This window comes from Neoarius graeffei, chromosome 21 (assembly GCF_027579695.1).
Source record: "Neoarius graeffei isolate fNeoGra1 chromosome 21, fNeoGra1.pri, whole genome shotgun sequence".
NCBI lineage: Eukaryota > Metazoa > Chordata > Actinopteri > Siluriformes > Ariidae > Neoarius > Neoarius graeffei.
The window spans coordinates 25,600,040-25,618,889 of NC_083589.1; the positions used below are offsets into that span (position 1 = coordinate 25,600,040).

An 18,850-nucleotide genomic window follows, 5' to 3' on the forward strand; every position below is an offset into this window, starting at 1 on the left:
GCCCTGCTAAGGTGATTAGCACAGTAAAATATATTTTTAATTATCTTATTTTGTCTTAATTGTAGTGTCTGTAGTCTTAGTAATTTAACATTCATAGCATTTTTTTAAAATTGACGCTGGCTCAGTGGTTAAGTTGCTGATCAGAAGGTTGATGATTCAAGTCCCAGTGCTGCCCAGCTGCCATTGTCAGGCTCCTGGGCAAGGCCTGCAATCCTACCTACAACAAGCCCACATAGACATGAGGAACAAGATGAAAATAAATCAACCATAACATGTTTTATGACACAGTTTGTTTTAGATTTATAGACATCAGTGCCTTATCTCCCAGTAAGTCAATAGCAATAAAATATCATAATAGAGGTTACTACTGGCTCTTTTTTTTAATTGCCCGATTTTGTCATAAATGCAAAATCAGTACTATTTTGATTGAAGGATATACTAAGAGGGATACCGAAAAACCAAAAAGAGGGAAAAAATAAACCGTTCATGCATCTGTTGTAGACAATAATATTGTAACTGTGGTTCTGTGTACAATCCCAGTTTCTTTCACCTTTAAACCTTTGTCTCCTTGTGTAGATAAAGATGAAGACTACAGAAAAAAAAGTCAAAGTGACCATGGATGCAGTATAAATAAATAAATTTAAGCTGCCGTAATGTCTAATGATAATTATATCATACCATACAGCACATTATCTACCATACTGTATCTAACATTTTATTCTATCCACATTCACTGAATATGAGCAATCACATGCTCTGATTGGCTACTCTACTACTAGGCTATCAGCTCATAAACCATGAGTAGAGAAAAAGAAAATGGCAGAGAGCGTCAAGTCAGATACTTTACTTTGTTATCAAGTAATTAAAAGAAACAGAAATAGCTTAAAGATTATATTTTCCCCCAATATCTCCTGTTCCACACTCCAGCCCAGTTGTTGGTGGTAATGCACCTTTAAGTTGGTTTGCCAACTGCCAAAAAAAAAAAAACAAAAGAAGAAGAAAATGGCAGAGTGTGTTGCTGAACCAACCAAGGATGAAATAAAAACTCTACTTGAACACAAAACCCCCCAAAATACAAAAGGCCTCAATGAGGCTTACTGGTGTGTGTGTGTGTGTGTGTGTGTGTGAGAGTTTGAAATCTGATTAATCCTGTGGGAGGAGTAGCGATTTTTCTGAAATTGCATATGACCCCTGTGTAGCCGCATCCATGGTAGGTGGTGCCACCTGGTGAACAATTCTTGTTGGAATCTGTCTTTAGAGTCTTCTGGGTGAGTTTCAGTGAAAACGTCCCAGCAGTTTATGAACAGTAGTGTTTGGTGTGAGGAGTCACTCAAAATTTTCAAACACCCATAAAATATTAAATATGACAGGTAGCACCACCGTCTTGACAACTTTTATACATACCAACCTGGGGAACATTCTGTATGAGTTTGATCAAAATCTGATCACTCCTGTAAGAGGAGTAGCGATTTTCATGAAATTGCACGTGACCCCTCTGTAGCCTCATCCATGGTAGGTGGTGCCACCTGGTGAACAAGTCTTGTTGGTATATGTCTTTAGAGTCTTCTGGGTGAGTTTCAGTGAAAACGGGCCAGCAGTTTACGAAGAGTAGCGTTTAATGTAATGAGTCCCCCCAAAAATTCAGACACCCATAAAATCATAAACGTGACAGATAGCGCTACCATCTTTACAACTTTTATGCACACCCACCTGGGGAACATTGTGAGTTTTAATCACAATCCAATCAATCCTGTAGGAGGAGTAGCAATTTTTGTAAATTGTGGATGGGCAACAACAAGAACGGACGACGGACAGATGAGGCGTGATCGCATAAGCTCATCCGGCCTGGCCTACGGCCAGATGAGCTAAAAAGCAACAAAATATGGAATAAAAGTGTTTCATGGTAAGAACATATTTTTTTTTTCAAGAATTATTATTATCACATTTTTCACAAATTGGTTTTGTGAAATAACTGTAAAATATCCTTCATTAAAAAATTCCCATGCAGGGATTGGTCAAGGATGGCTCACGTGACATAAAATAGTTCCACCATTAATTAAGCAATGTATCTTGTGATGCCAAAAAAAAATGGATATGGTGTGAGTCAGTGATGGTGTATCCTGTATATACCATGAACTGATGTCATAATTTCAAGCTTTATGGCCAACTCAAGTTACAGCTGTGGCACTGCAAGCATTTCTGTGTGTAGATCGATGGTAGAAAATCTATCATTCCAACCAGCACCTCTCAGTGCATGGTATATTCGATTACTATAACTGAGGGTACATAACATGTTTAAATGTATTATGTTACCCGGATTAATTTTTGGCAGATACTATTTGCACCGGGGTGGCACGGTGGTGTAGTGGTTAGCGCTGTCGCCTCACAGCAAGAAGGTCCGGGTTCGAGCCCCATGGCCGATGAGGGCCTTTCTGTGCGGAGTTTGCATGTTCTCCCCGTGTCCGTGTGGGTTTCCTCCGGGTGCTCCGGTTTCCCCCACAGTCCAAAGACATGCAGGTTAGGTTAACTGGTGACTCTAAATTGACCATAGGTGTGAATGTGAGTGTGAATGGTTGTCTGTGTCTATTGCCGCTTTTCCACTACAAACGCGGCTGAGTCGGGCTGAGCGGGGCTGTTGGAGTTGCATTTCGACTACAACCGCGCTGAACCGTGCTGGCTGGAAGTGGGTGGACACATTGGGTGGAGTTAGCGAAAGTGGGTGGATGTCAGGTGATGTCGTTAGGCGGCGCAAACAGTGACATCAGTGAGCTTTTAAGCGGTAGTCTCACGACCCGAATAGTAAACAATAAACATGGAGGACATGGAGTCGTTAGTGTTGCTGGTCTTGGTGCTGTGGCTTGTTGTCACCGACAACGCGGACAGATACTGGCAAGAGCGTATAGATGAGGTGAGGCGCATAAGGCTTCAGAAATGCTCGTAATTCTTCTTCTTCCGGGTTTACGGTGTTTACAGATCCCAGCGTGCTGGCGGGGAGTGTGTGGGCATGTGAGGACACTCCTCCTCACCAATCAGTGCACAGGGGAGTGTCTGCTCACGCCCCCAGCCTCACTCGGCACGGTTTGGCTCGCTTCAGCCCCACTCCAAAACGGTGCGAGTTTTAGGGGCTAAGCAGGGCTGAAGCGAGCTGAGTCGTGCTGGTTTTTGGTAGTCAAAACGCGAGCCGTGTCGGGCTGAAGTGAGCTGAAAAAGGGTAGTGGAAAAGGGCCATATGTGTCAGCCCTGTGATGACCTGGCGACTTGTCCAGGGTGTACCCCGCCTTTCGCCCGTAGTCAGCTGGGATAGGCTCCAGCTTGCCTGCGACCCTGTAGAACAGGATAAAGCGGCTAGAGATAATGAGATGAGACGAGACACTTACACTCACTGCTGCCATATGTCAATTCTCGCCTAAATGCAAACAGACACTTCCTAATTTTTAAATCATCATAACATTAATGAAATCATATGTAGCAGAGATGAAGAAAACCAGCACACCTTCAATTTTATACAACTGCATTTATTATTCTGAAACCTGAGCACACATTTTTACAGTATACCCAGGAGTCCTGAGTCAAAAGATTTCGATTTCAATGATTCAAACAAATATTTGAGAAATGAAATTAATCTGATACACTCAATGAAATTCAAATTTGATTTAAAAATCACTCAAATAAGAAACTCAAACAAAGCTCTTTTTTTGTACACTGGGATGTGAAACCCAAAACGTTTGTGTTAAATGATAAAATGACACAATGATTTCCTCAAACCTTATAGCAGACAGAGAGAGGTGCTATGTACGTAGTAAATATTTTGTGCAGCCAAATTAGTTAACAGCAAGCTCTGCCTGGGGAACGGGTACAAATATTAGCAAGATTGGGAAAAAAAAAAAGTTCCACTCAAGTGTTAGAGGCAGAAGATGATTAGTGAATGATGAGTGAAATGAAGTACAAGTTATACGAACTGAATTAACAGAAGCTTCACTTCAATTTCAAGTAAAGTCAATCTTGTGAAATAAAACATGTACAACCTTCTTAAAAACCATGTGATCAGGGTGAATCTGTTTTGAACCTTTACCTACTCAACAACCTGCTTTACCTGTCCTGTGTTTCAATACGGTTAATAAAGTAATACGTTATATCTGCCGTCATTTTGCTGAATCAAGCGCTTGGCTCCCTAAAACCTCAAGTGATCTAACGGAAAAGGAAAATGATTCAGATCACAGTACCTTCTACTATTACGGTTCCTTCTGCTCTTCAGTGCACATTGCTTCATTCTTTCAAGCCTATAAAGGGTCACCTAATATTCATCAAATATTGGAACATCAATTAAAATAGAAAAATAAAAACGGGCACATGGCAACGGGAGAGCAATAATAATGAGTGTTAAAAACTAATAGAACACAACACAGGCCTGTAATTTCACATTTAACCTCATCTTCTTTATGTCACGTCAATATCATTATCATGAGATAATGCAGGAGTTGTCTGATTTGGATGACTGGGAGGGGGAATGGCTTGTATATGAATATGATGAAGGATACGACCTTGAAGCAGGCTGGGGTTGATATCTCGGAGTTGCTGCCTGAACTGGAGGAGCAGGGGTGGGTTGATAGTTGGTTGTAGAAGCATAAGCCGCCCTGTTTACTACAGGAGGATTTGGTCTGTAATATGGGGATGATGACAACTGACTCGTCTCACTATACTTAATGAGATACTCTGGATAGATCTGATGCTTCTCAAACACTACGAATATGGACGGATCGTGGACATCATTCACACAGCTGTCGTAAAAGATGGTGTCTCCTCCATCTTTCGAGGGGGGACGGGTGTAGCTGGAGTGGCCGACAATGTAGTCACCCACCAGGACACGGCAAACGAACATGCAGCGAGTTGTGGAGTCTCCGGTGTAGCTGTGTGAGTACTTGGCATCCCTGGCAAAATAACTCCCTGTAACAAGAGCAGGTATTTAACATACTGTTATTTAACAGTATTTTACAAATTAAGTGCAATTATGCTATATCAAATCACAAAATTCTTCTTAACCTCATGTTCTGTTCATTCAAAAGATGGCCAGCTGACCCAGAAAATAATGTTTTGATTTTAAAGTGATAAAATAGCATTTGATCCAGCACATCCTATAACCCCATTTTCAGAAAAATATCGGGATGCTGTGTAAACTGAAAAAACACAGAATGTGATGATTTACAAATCATATAAAGCCTATATTTAATTGAAAATGGTACATAAATAACAACACCAATGTTGAAACAGAATTTCTCATCTCATCTCATTATCTGTAGCCGCTTTATCCTGTTCTACAGGGTCGCAGGCAAGCTGGAGCCTATCCCAGCTGACTACGGACGAAAGGCGGGGTACACCCTGGACAAGTCGCCAGGTCATCACAGGGCTGACACATAGACACAGACAACCATTCACACTCACATTCACACCTACGGTCAATTTAGAGTCACCAGTTAACCTAACCTGCATGTCTTTGGACTGTGGGGGAAACCGGAGCACCCGGAGGAAACCCACGCGGACACGGGGAGAACATGCAAACTCCGCACAGAAAGGCCCTCGCCGGCCACGGGGCTCGAACCCGGACCTTCTTGCTGTGAGGCGACAGCACTAACCACTACACCACCGTGCTGCCCAAAACTAAGAATTTGTTTTTTGAAAAAAATATATGCTCATTTTGGGGGTGGCATGGTGGTGTAGTGCACTGTTGCCTCACAGCAAGAAGGTCCTGGGTTCGAGCCCAGTGGCCGACGAGGGCCTTTCTGTGTGGAGTTTGCATGTTCTCCCCGTGTCCGCGTGGGTTTCCTCCGGGTGCTCTGGTTTCCCCCACAGTCCAAAGACATGCAGGTTAGGTTAACTGGTGACTCTAAATTGACCGTAGGTGTGAATGTGAGTGTGAATGGTTGTTTGTCTCTATGTGTCATCCCTGCGATGACCTGGCAACTTGTCTAGGGTGTACCCCGCCTCTTGCCCATAGTCAGCTGGGATAGGCTCCTGTGACCCTGTACAGGATAAGTGGCTACAGATAACGGATGGATGCTTATTTTGAATTTAGTGCCAGCAACACATTTCAAAAAAAGTTGGGACAGGGAAACAAAAGACTGATAAAGTTGTGTAATGTGGGAAAAAAAAAAAACTAATTTGGCTAACTGCAACAGGTCAGTAACACGATTGGGTATAAAAAGAGCAATCCCGGAGAGGCGGAGTCTCTCAGAAGTAAAGATGGAGAGGGGTTCACCGCTCTGTGAAAGACTACGTGAGCAAACAATACAACAATTTAAGAATAATGTTCCTCAATGTAAAACTGCAAAGAATTTGGGGATCACATCATCTATGGTACATAATATCATTAAAAGATTCAGAGAATCTAGAGAAATCTCTGTATGCAAGAGACAAGGCCGATATTGTAAAACCAACACTGGATGCTAAAACCAATATAAATAATAAAATAAATATAAATAAAGCCAATATTGGATGGCTGTGATCTTCAGGGCCCTCAAGGGACACTGCATTAAAAACAGACATGATTCTGTTGTGGAAAGCACTGCATGGGCACAGAAACTTTTCTGAAAACAATCGTCTCTGAAAAAAACAGTTCATTACTGCATCCACAAATGGAAGTTAAAACCAGATATAAACAATGTCCAGAAACACTGCCACCATGATGGGGTGTTCCAAGAGCTGTTGCCCAGTGGCTGTGCAAGCAGTGTAGGACAGATCTTTATGCGCTTTTCGGTGGGACTGTTCGCAGCTAATACCGCTGGAGTTACATCCTGACCAGTTTTTGTAACTGTAAAGTGACCTTGGGTGTGAGAAAGGTGCTATATAAATTAAAACTCTACTTCTTCTTCTTCTTCTTCTTCTTATTATTATTATTATTACTACTACTACCTTCTCTGGGCCTGAGCCCATTTATGATGGACCAAGGCGAAGTGGAAAACTGTCCTGAGGTCTGACGAATCAAAATTTTAAATTATTTTTCAAAATCATGGACACCACATTCTCCAGGCTAAAGAGGAGAGGGACCATCCGGCTTGTTATCAGTGCACAGTTCAAAAGCCAGCATCTGTGATGGTATGAGGGTGCGTTAGTGCACATGACATGGGGAGCTTGTACATCTGGGAAGGCATCATTAATGCTGAATGATATATACATGTTTCAGAGCAATATGCTGCCATCCAGACAAAACCTTATCCAGGGAAGGCCTTCCCTCTTTCAGCAAGACAATGCCAAACCGCCTTCTGTATATATTAAAACTGCATGGGTCTGTAGTAAAAGAGTCCTGGCACTAAACTGGCCTGCCTGCAGTCCAGACCTGTCTCCCATTTAAAACATTAGGCACATTATGATGCACAAAGAAGACCCCGAACTGTTGAGCAGCTGAAATTGTATATCAGACAAGAATGGGACAACATTTCTCTTTCAAAACTACAGCAATTGGTCTCCTCAGTTCCCAAACGTTTACAGTGTTGTTAAAAGTAGAGGTGATGCAACACAGTGGTAAACATGCCCCTGTCCCAACTTTTTTGAAATGTGTTGCTGACATCAAATTCAAAATGAGCATGTATTTTTCAAAAAAACAAAAAAATTCTCAGTTTCAACATTTGATATGTTGTCTTTGTACTATTTTCAAAGAAATATAGGGTTTCCATGATTTGCTCATTATCACATTCTGTTTTTATTGAGAGTTTACACAGCGTCCCAACTTTTGTGGAATTGGGGTTATATTATTTTGCATTTAATTCTTTTTTTAAACAGTTGCTTATGTGTACATCTTAATACAACGAGATGCTGAACTGAGGACATGAAATCATAACATGAAGGCTATTTTGCCATGCTGTTAATTTATGATTTTGGAGGTGGTGAATTTATAAAATAATGCCAGTGCTTTTTATTCATTTATTCATTTGACGTGTCCTTCCATTTAAAAATCCACTGGTGGTTTGAAGGATAAGCTGATCAAACACTCTGACTTTAAAGTTCAACTCATAACATAAATTGGTTATGCAATTCTGAAAAACACTTAATTATACTCATGGCCTAAACACAGGCTCTGTGAATATTTTTTAAATGGTGAATAATGGCTCAGTGGCTCATAATGTTCTTATAAAATAACAAACTATTTCTAAATAAACAATAGCAAAACACCTTTCCCATAGGCTGTGCCGTGAGTGCCACAGATTCTCCAGTCAAAGTTATTGTAGCAAATGGCGTCGACGTGTTTGGAGTCTGTCCCATGAAACAGCTGTTTCTCTGCAACGTTCTTTCCTGTGTTATTCTTTTTCATCTGATCTTTCTGCCTATGAAATAATAATAATAATAATAATAATAATAATAATAAAAATAATTTTATGCAGAACTTTTGTTGCATGCACAAAATTAGTACAGTGGTGCTTGAAAGTTTGTGAACCCTTTAGAATTTTCTCTATTTCTGCATAAATATGACCTAAAACATCATCAGATTTTCACACAAGTCCTAAAAGTAGATAAAGAGAACCCAGTTAAACAAATAAGACAAAAATATTATACTTGGTCATTTATTTATCGAGGAAAATGATCCAATATTACATATCTGTGAGTGGCAAAAGTATGTGAACCTTTGCTTTCAGAATCTGGTGTGACCCCCTTGTGCAGCAATAACTGCAACTAAACATTTCCGGTAACTGTTGATCAGTCCTGCACACCAGCTTGGAGGAATTTTAGCCCATTCCTCCGTACAGAACAGCTTCAACTCTGGGATGCTGGTGGGTTTCCTCACATGAACTGCTCGCTTCAGGTCCTTCCACAACATTTCCATTGGATTAAGGTCAGGACTTTGACTTGGTCATTCCAAAACATTAACTTTATTCTTCTTTAACCATTCTTTGGTAGAACGACTTGTGTGCTTAGGGTCGTTGTCTTGCTGCATGACCCACCTTCTCTTGAGATTCAGTTCATGGACAGATGTCCTGACATTTTCCTTTAGAATTCGCTGGTATAATTCAGAATTCATTGTTCCATCAATGATGGCAAACCGTCCTGGCCCAGATGCAGCAAAACAGGCCCAAACCATGATACTACCACCACCATGTTTCACAGGTGGGATAAGGTTCTTATGTGGGAATGCACTGTTTTCCTTTCTCCAAACATTACGCTTCTCATTTAAACCAAAAAGTTTTATTTTGGTCTCATCCGTCCACAAAACATTTTTCCAATAGCCTTCTGGCTTGTCCACATGATCTTTAGCAAACTGCAGATGAGTAGCAATATTCTTTTTGGAGAGCAGTGGCTTTCTCCTTGCAACCCTGCCATGCACACCATTGTTGTTCAGTGTTCTCCTGAGGGTGGACTCATGAACATTAACATTAGCCAATGTGAGAGAGGCCTTCAGTTGCTTAGAAGTTACCCTGGGGTCCTTTGTGACCTCGCCGACTATTTCACGCCTTGCTCTTGGAGTGATCTTTGTTGGTCGACCACTCCTGGGGAGGGTAACAATGGTCTTGAATTTCCTCCGTTTGTACACAATCTGTCTGACTGTGGACTGGTGGAGTCCAAACTCTTTAGAGATGGTTTTGTAACCTTTTCCAGCCTGATGAGCATCAACAACGCTTTTTCTGAGGTCCTCAGAAATCTCCTTTGTTCGCGCCATGATACACTTCCACAAACATGTGTTGTGAAGATCAGACTTTGATAGATCCCTGTTCTTTAAATAAAACAGGGTGCCCACTCACACCTGATTGTCATCCCATTGATTGAAAACAACTGACTCTAATTTCACATTCAAATTAACTGCTAATCCTAGAGGTTCACATACTTTTACCACTCACAGATATGTAATATTGGGTCATTTTCCTCAATAAATAAATGACCAAGTATAATTTTTTTTCTCATTTGTTTAACTGGGTTTTCTTTATCTACTTTTAGGACTTGTGTGAAAATCTGATGATGTTTTCGGTCATATTTATGCAGAAATATAGAAAATTCTAAAGGGTTCACAAACTTTCAAGCACCACTGTAAATCCCAGGGCTTATGTACTTACCACTGAAAAACTTCCCAAAGGGCTTTGTTTTGTATCCTCTCAATCTGTTGAATGCTGAAACCTCGCATGGTGGTTTTGAAAAGGCGCTCGATTCCACTGTATTCACTTGAATCGCTCTCCAGCTTTAATTTCTGCCAGAAATTATAGACAAGTTCATTAAGAGTGGACCATGCTAAAAATGTCATGAAATACGTTTAGCTTGTCAAAGTCTTCAAACCCAACTAATGATATCCAAGTTTACAAGATCACATAATAAAAAATGCAGGTTTTCATTTTACACAAAAGCTGATCTGCATGCACAATTGCTTACATAATGCTGCATTTCACTAGAGGTCGTAACTCGTAATTTCCAGCCTCTGACTAGGAAAGACCAAATAGTTCGGAATTCTTACTCGGAAACTCTGGATGATCTTCTCAACCCCAAGTTCAGCAAGTAACATCAAATCAAAATGGCTGCTCACAGCATCACTTCTTACTGTTAAATGAGTTACACTGTATATACAAGCGTTTGCTTTAGATCAATCAGAATACAGACATTATAGACACTTTGTAGCCTGAATGCATGTACAGTCCAAGTCAAACATCTGGACACCTACTTATTCATAGGTTTTTCTGTATTTGGACAATTTTCTACATTGTTGAACAATACTGAAGACATCAAAACTATGAAATAACATATGGAACATATATGACCTTCCATTAGAAAACCAGTTGGAAGTCGCAGGTCATGATTTTGAGAAAAATGGGGAAATACATTGTGTGGGCTAAAATGGTTGAATTTTAGATTTTGGCCTAATATCAGAGTATAATGTCTACACTTTCACGTTTGGAAAGAATTTTGCAGAAATTCATACCTTATGACCTTTAAAACATACTTTTATTGAGATAATGTTTTCAAATCCTGGTAGAAATTTGTAAAACAAAAGAGAAAAAGGCCCTTCGGACTTTGTACACAAGATCGCGTATTTCAGAGGATAACCCTTCATGTCTGGTATCAAAATACAATGGAGTTTACCCACTCACTAGAGTCAGTCTTTATTTTGACATAATTTCAATGGGTAGCCAATAAGATGGTATGAAACAGACTCATGTTTGTGTAAACAAAATCTTGTTGCTATGTATGATCTGTAAAAAGGCTTCTGATAGGCTGTGTTGTGAACTGCATAGTGTTCCTGTATGAACCATACTGGGAGAAATCGCAAAGCTCTTAAGCTTCAATCACAACGATAGTTAAAAGTTGAGCCATTTAGCTATGTATTTCTTTGAACAACTGTAGAAAGAGGATATTATAACTGATAGCAAGAACAATGAAGCTGAATTTGATGAAAAAGACAGAGTTTGAGTTTGTCACGGAAAGTGCTAAGCTGCCGATGTCAGTGATGTCGACCAAGTCAAGTGACAGAAAGCTTCAGAGGTGAGTCACGTTTTTATATCTTGTGCGAAGTTATTATGATCTTTATGCAGTGTGTTGTGGAAGTTTGTATTGTGATGGGCATCATAAACACAATGGGAATCACCATACATTTCATGAGTATGACAATATACATTTCAAAGTCTTACAAAAGACATAATGGTGTATAAACACCATTATGTTTATACTGTAAAGACGGCAGGCTGACAGGCGTCTTCTCCCTTCTGAAGCCACTTCTCGCTGTGTAGCGGTCGTGGTGCTGAAAAGACAGCGCCCCACTCTCCGCACCAAAAATAAGCAGCAGCAGTTCAACACCACGAGTAGATGACAGCTCCACGCACGTGTGCGCACACGGAGGAAAAGCTAAATGCAGTGCAGCTGGCAGCTACTAATTACAGTGTGCGCATTCACCCTCCAGGAGCTCACGGTGGAGTATGTAAGGGCTGCACATGGCAAAGCATGAAAGAACGTCCACCTGAATGCTCATTCTGATGTTCTGGGTTCTCTCTCACTCTCAGATATCCATTCAGATGACGCTTTCACACGCTGGAAGGATGGGAAAGCTGCCTCTGCACAGTAAGGCAAATCCACCCGTGGCAAAGAGTAGATCCTAGTTATTGTCGACTACACAACATGATACCCAGAGGCCATCCCTCTCTGCAAGGCTGGACAATGTGGTCATCCACTCCACTAGCTGGCAAGATCACCTTTGGGAAGTGCAGGGTGGACTCTGCAACGCGAGACTGATAGGAAATCCCAAGTAATACTACCTGGGGCTGAACGAGGCACAGGACCTGGGATACTGCATCAGCCAGGGGCTCCTGAAGCCCCAAGAAAAGAAAACCAAAGCCATTCACCTTTACCCCTGGCCTACCACCAAGAAACAGGTTTGTGCCTTTTTGGGGCTGGCTGGCTATTACCAGCAGTTTATGCCTAACTTTGCCTCTATAGCTTACCCCCTCTCAGATCTTACCAGGAAGGGGGAGCCCAAGGAGATCCACTGGACACCCATGGCTAAGGCAGAGTTCCAGGCCTTTGAAACTGCCCTCACAAGCTCCCCTGACTTGAGGAACCCTGACTTCCAGAGCCCCTTCCTGATGCACACAAATGCATCGGAAACAGGCCTAGGAGCCATGCTGTCACAGGACTTCGAGGGAGATGAGCACCCTGTCGTCTACTTTAGCCACAAGCTGACTCCTAGTGAATAAAGGTATGCAGCGGTGGAGCGAAAAGCTCTCGCCATCAAATGGGTCATCAAGGAGCTCCATTATTATTTGCCAGGCAGGCATTTCACCCTGATCACAGACCATGCCCCATTTCATTGGATTGCCAAGTAAAACACAAACAGTAAAGTAACCCGCTGGTTTCTCTCCCTCCAGGACTTCTTGTTCCAGATAAAACACTGGGCAGGAGCCCGCAATGGTAATGCAGACAGCCTCTCCTGATGGCATGCGCTCTGGACCCAGCTTTCTCTGACAAGCAGCTCGGAGCTGGGGGGGGGGGGGGGGGGGGCACCGTAAAGATGGTGGGCTGGCAGTTGTCTTCTCTCTATCTGCAGGTGCTCCTTGGTGCATAGAAGCAGTGGTGCTGAAAAGACAGCGCCCCACTCTTCGCACCAAAAACAAGCGGTGGCAGGTTAGCGCCACGGGCAGAAGACAATGCAGCACATGCGTGTGTGCACGTGCGCGCGCGCGCACACACAGGGAGGAGCAGCCAAATACAGTGTGTCTGGCAGCTACTAATTATGGTGAGCACATTCACCCTCCAGGAGCTCACGATGGAATATATAAGGGCTGTGCACAGCAAAGCATGGGAGTATGTCCACCTGAATGATCATTCTGATGTTCTGAGTTTTCTCCGTCTGTCAAATACCAGTTCAAACGACACTCTCACACACTGGAAAGATGGGAAAGCTGCCTCCACACAGTAAGGCAAGCCCATCACTCCTCACCTCCTGGGACCTTCTTCACCCACTCCTTCTCACTTGGATCACCATTTACACACCCTTAGGCTCACTCCACTAAAAGAGAAAGAATAAAACGAGGGTTATGTATATAACCGCGGTTCTATGAGTTTCGGATGACCGCCAGAGGCGGTGCTTTCAGCACATGGATATCCATCACACGAACGTGCAGGTCGAGTAATAGTAACAACAAAGTCACGTGTGACCTGGGTGACGTCACCCCGTGACCACGGCATAAAAGACCGGTAAACCCAGGAAGTGACCTCTTGGCAAATCTTCTCGTGTACACTCCGAGTGACTGCCAAGCTCTGGCGGTCATCCGAAACTCATAGAACCGCGGTTATATACATAACCCTCGTTCTATTTCGTTTCTACTGACCGCCAGAGGCGGTGCTTTCAGCACATGGATGACTAATACCAACCAGGTCATGAGGAGTGCCTACCCGTACCCAGTGCTGCTGCGACGGGCCTGGAATGACAGCCGTCGCCACAGGATTATGTGGGACGACATTAAGACGGTAAAACCTGGTGAAGGTGCAGCTGGAAGCCCAGGAGGCTGCGCTGCATATGTCTGAAAGGGGCACGCCCTTCAGTGATGCCCATGAGGCCACCACGCCCCGTGCAGAGTGCGCCCTGACAGCCGGAGGAATCGGGAAGCCACTGTGCCTGTAGGCATGTAATATGGCCTCGACTATCCACTTGGATAGCCTCTGCTTAGAGAGCGCCAGACCCCTCGTCGGTCCTGTGTGGCACAGAAACAGGGCGTCACTCCTACGGAAGCCCTCTGTACGCGACACGTACACCCTGAGGGCGCGAACTGGGCACAAAAGTTCCGACCTCTCACCATGGCCCGCCTCGAACGCCGCAAGGCTAAGGGGCTGGTTGACGAAGGTAGCAGAGAGGGTCTTCGGGAGGAAAGAGGGGTTAGGCCACAGGGTGACCCCACTGTCGCCGGAGTGCCGCTGCAGGCACTCCCCACTGACTGACAGCGCGTGTAGTTCCCCGACGCGCCTCGTCGATGTAATGGCCAGAAGAAAAGCAGTCTTCAGGGAGAGCCATGAAATGTCTGCCGTGAGCAGGGGCTCAGAACGGTGCGTCGCAGAGAGCCTGCAGCACCAATGAAGGTCCCATGTGGGTACCCGGCTCCGTCGGGGGGGTCTCAACCGGAGAGCACCCTTCAAGAAACGTGCCACCAAGGCGTGGGACCCCACGGTCCTTCCCCCAACTCTGGCATGCTGAGCAGAGATGGCAGCTGCATAGACCTTGATGGTGGCAGGGGTAAGACCCTTATCAAAGCAGAGACTGGCGGAACAGTCGAATGGTCGGCAGGGGGCAGCATGTAGGCTCCTCCCCCCGAGTTAAGCACCAGTTGGAGAAAAGCCTCCATCTGTTGGCATAGAGGGCATTGGTGGGGGGTGCCCGAGAGCTTGCAATGGTGTTGACCACTGCCGGCTCACAAGGACCTCGCAGGGGGTCCGGCCCTTCAGCGGCCATACCCAGAGCTGCAGACGGGCTGGATCCGGGTGCCAGATCTGCCCTCCCAGCTGTGATAGCAGGTCAGTCCTCACTGGCAGGCACCAGGGGTCGCCGTTCAGAAGTTGCAGCAACTTGGGAACCACACTCGGCCCAGCCACCGGGGGGGCGACAAGCAGCAGTCCGTGGTGGTCCATCGCACCCCTGTGTAGGGTTGGCACGATCAGCAGCAGAGGGGGGGAGGCATACAGCAGTTGCCTCGGCCAAGCATGCGCCAGCGCATCCTGGCCCAGGGGACTGGGGCCGTGGAGGCTGAACCACAGAGGGCAGTGTGTCGACTCCTGGCAGGCAAAGAGGTCCACCTCTGCCCTGCCAAAATGTTCCCAGATGGCGAGAACCACCGCTGGGTTGAGTCTCCATTCCCCGGGATCGGGGTCCTGGCGGGACAGCAGATCTGCTGCCCTGTTGGCAGTGCCTGGCAAGTACATGGCACGCAGGCTCAAGAGATGTCGATGGGCCCACCGCAGAAGTTGGCCAGCCACTTCCAAGCACTGGAGGGACTTTGTGCCTCCCTGGTGGTTGATGATGTACACTACCGTGGCGTTGTCCGTCCGCACCAGAACGTGTCTGCCGGTCAGGCCTGGGAGGAAGTGCTGTAGGCCGAGGAACACAGCCCGTAGCTCCAGCACGTTGATGTGCTGCGCCCGTGCAGCACCGGGTGGAGGTGGAGACCGTTGAACCACCTCTGAAGCGGCGTAAGTCCAGAAGTCCCAGCGGGACCAGAGAGGAGGCTGCCGTAAGCATGCCCAGCAGGCGCTGAAAGGTCTTCAGGGCGAGTGACCTACCCCGTCCGAAGCGGCCAAGCAGTAGGCGGATGTTGTGGATCCTGGTCTGGGAGGGAGTTACCATCAACGACCTCGAATCCAGGTGCATGCCCAAGAAAGTCGTCTCCTGGCTGGGCACCAGCGAGCTCTTGTAATTCACCCTGAGCCCCAGCTCTACGACATGCGAGAGCACAGTCGCAATGTTGGTGCGGGCCTGAGCTGCTGACCGTGAACAGACAAGCCAGTCGTCCAGGTAAGGCAGGACACGCAAACCCCTTGCCTGAAGTAGTGCCGATGCCGCACACCCGGTGAACACACGGGGTGCCAGCGATATCCCAAAGGGCAGAACATTGAACTCAAAAGCCTGGCCCTCGAAGGCAAACCGCAGGAACTGCCTGTGGTGTGGCACAATGGGAGCATGGAAGTAGGCGTCTTTCAGGTCGAAGGTGACAAACCAGTCGCCCGCCTGGATGTGGTGTAAGACATCCACTGTACGCAGCATGCGGAATCTCATGGTCCTCAAGTGGGAATTGAGGGACCTCAGGTCGAGGACCGGGCGGATACCGCCGTCCTTCGGAACCAGAAAATACCTGGAGTAGAACCCACCTTGCTGTCTCTGCCTGTCGACGGGAGAGACTGCTCCTTTCTCCAGGAGGGTGGCGATTTCCTGCCGGGGGACGAGGGACTTCCCCGGATGGCTCACGGTGGTGTGTTTGACCCCATGAAACGTGGTGGACGGCGGCAGAACTGGATGCGGTAACCCTCGGTGAGGGTCACCAGCACCCAGGGGTCAACGCTCTCCAGCTTTGGAGCTGTTCGCTGGAAAAGCAGCCGACCGCCGGCGCGCTGATGTCAGCGCCGTCCAGAGCGCCCCCGTCGGTCACCATGGGGCGACGAGGAATGGACTGGGTGTAGGGGGCGGCACCGCGGGTCCGGGAGGTGGTGGGGCGGCGAAAGTCATCAACCCGTCTGGTCTCCTGGCGGGTGCGTGGCCGAGACAGAGTCGGTGTGGGCCCCCTGAAGGACTGGGCAGCATTGCCATGGTGGTGGGCCTGGCGGGGGCCAGCGAACTGCTGTTACGCCTAGATGACCTGGGCACTCCGATCCAGGGCTTGCTGAGTGGCTTCGCCAAACAGCTCCCCGGGGACAACAGGGAGAGAGTGCAGCACACGCCGGTCGGGCTCGGCCAGAGGGGACTGTGCCCGCCATATCTGCTGGCGGCCGAGGGTGAGATACGACATCAGCCGGCCCAGTTCCCGCGACGAGTAGGCAAAGGCCTGGAGCCGCGTCACACAGCTCCCGTGATGCCGCGCTCGTCCCCTCCAGCGTCTGGGGGTCCATGACACCTGGCTGGCAGAAGGGAACTTAAATAGGGCGAGAACGCTCCAAGTAAGTAGCCCAAAATAAACTATCAGGCGGAAATAAAAAATAAACGACCGGGCGAACACACCCGTGGTCGGGAATATTAACAAGGATGGCGCCATGCGCTACAGAACTGATAAACAGCGGCGAGAAACACCGCTTTAATTTAAATGAATGAAAACCGCTTACCTGAGCGACAACAAACCGGCCTCCAGCAGCGAGGACATGCCTCGGGGGGCTAGTCAGCTAACTCCACCGAGCGAGAGCGCTCAGCTTAACGGAGTAACAAACAATACGAATAAAACACACAAGACAGCCGGCCCGTGAGCAGGCCGGAGACAAGGCTACACAAAACAAGCGGTTGATAATATTAACAAGGATAGGCACTGTGCGCCACAGAACTGATAAACAGCGGTGAGAACCACCGCTTTAATTTAAATGAATGAAAGCCGCTTCTCAATGTTGGGCATCTGCAGGAGGCCATAGGTAGGGGTGTCCTGCATTGCCGCCAGGGCCCTGCAGTCACTAGGGAGGTGGGAAGGCATCTAGGGTCCGCCCAACACCTCTGTAACTCCTCGATGTATGAGGCCGAGGGCGGAACAGACAACGAGGAAGGCTATGTGGGACCTCTGAAGGAAGCGCTCTGATGCTGGGCCACCGGGGCGTGTCCAACCCCAGACGGGCCAATGCAGCCCTCAGCGTTGGCTGGATGCGCTTGCTGGGCCCCGCTGCTGCAGCCGACACCGTGTCCTGTCCCCCCGAGGCCCGGGGGATGTCAGACGGAGAATCCAGCCGAGCCAGCCTGGCGGTCCGCGCAGCCACGCTCAGGCACATGCAGTCTGCGCAGGCCATGTCTGTCAGCCCCTGCCGCAGGTGATCAATACCCAGGCATGAGGGGCACTCGCGGTGGCCGTCCTCCGGTTCGAGGGGGACCGGCAGTTGGCGCAGCGAGAGAAGAGGTCCATGACGCCTGGCTGGCAGAAGGGAACTTAAAAAATAGGGCGAGAACACCCCCAAGTAAGCAGCCCAAAATAAACAATCAGGCGGTAATGAAAAACGACCGGGCGAACACACCCGTGGTCGGGAATATTAACAAGGATAGGCGCCGTGCGCCACAGCACTGATAAGCAGCGGCGAGAAACACCGTTTTAATTTAGATGAATGAAAACCGCTTACCTGGGCGACAACAAGCCAGCCTCCAGCGGCGAGGACACCGCCCCGGAGGGCTAGTCAGCTAACTCCACCGAGCGAGAGCGCTCAGCTTAACGGAGTAACAATACGAATACAACACACAAGACCGCCGGCCTGTGAGCAGGCCGGAGACAAGGCTACACAAAATAAGGCGGTTAATAATATTAACAAAGATAGGCGCAGTGCGCCACAGAACTGATAAACAGCGGCGAGAAACACCGCTTTAAATTAAACAAATGAAAACCGCTTACCTGAATGAGGACAAGCCGGCCTCCAGCGGCGAGGACGCCGCCCCGGAGGACTAATCAGCTAACTCCACCGAGCGAGAGCGCTCAGCTTAACGGAGTAACAAACAATACAACACACAAGACCGCCGGCCTGTGAGCAGGCCGGAGACAAGGCTACACAAAATAAGGCGGTTAATAATATTAACAAAGATAGGCGCAGTGCGCCACAGAACTGATAAACAGCGGCGAGAAACACCGCTTTAAATTAAATGAATGAAAACCGCTTACCTGAATGAAGACAAGCCGGCCTCCAGCGGTGAGGACACCGCCCCGGAGGACTAATCAGCTAACTCCACCGAGCGAGA

The 18,850-nt window shown here is 46.9% G+C and overlaps 1 protein-coding gene across 2 annotated transcripts in view; it reads right to left on the reverse strand.

Moving 5' to 3' along the window:
* Positions 1–3,499: 3,499 nt before the first annotated feature.
* Positions 3,500–18,850, reverse strand: part of LOC132869609 (protein mono-ADP-ribosyltransferase PARP12-like) — a 67,942-nt gene continuing 52,591 nt past the window's right edge. For both annotated transcript variants that reach the window (XM_060902888.1, XM_060902887.1), the window contains 3 exons: positions 10,035–10,165; positions 8,164–8,315; positions 3,500–4,944 (listed from right to left, as the gene is read on the reverse strand). In XM_060902888.1, coding sequence (XP_060758871.1) covers positions 4,460–4,944; positions 8,164–8,315; positions 10,035–10,165 — 768 coding nt within the window. In that variant the 3' untranslated portion in view covers positions 3,500–4,459. The remainder of the gene's footprint in view (positions 4,945–8,163; positions 8,316–10,034; positions 10,166–18,850) is intronic.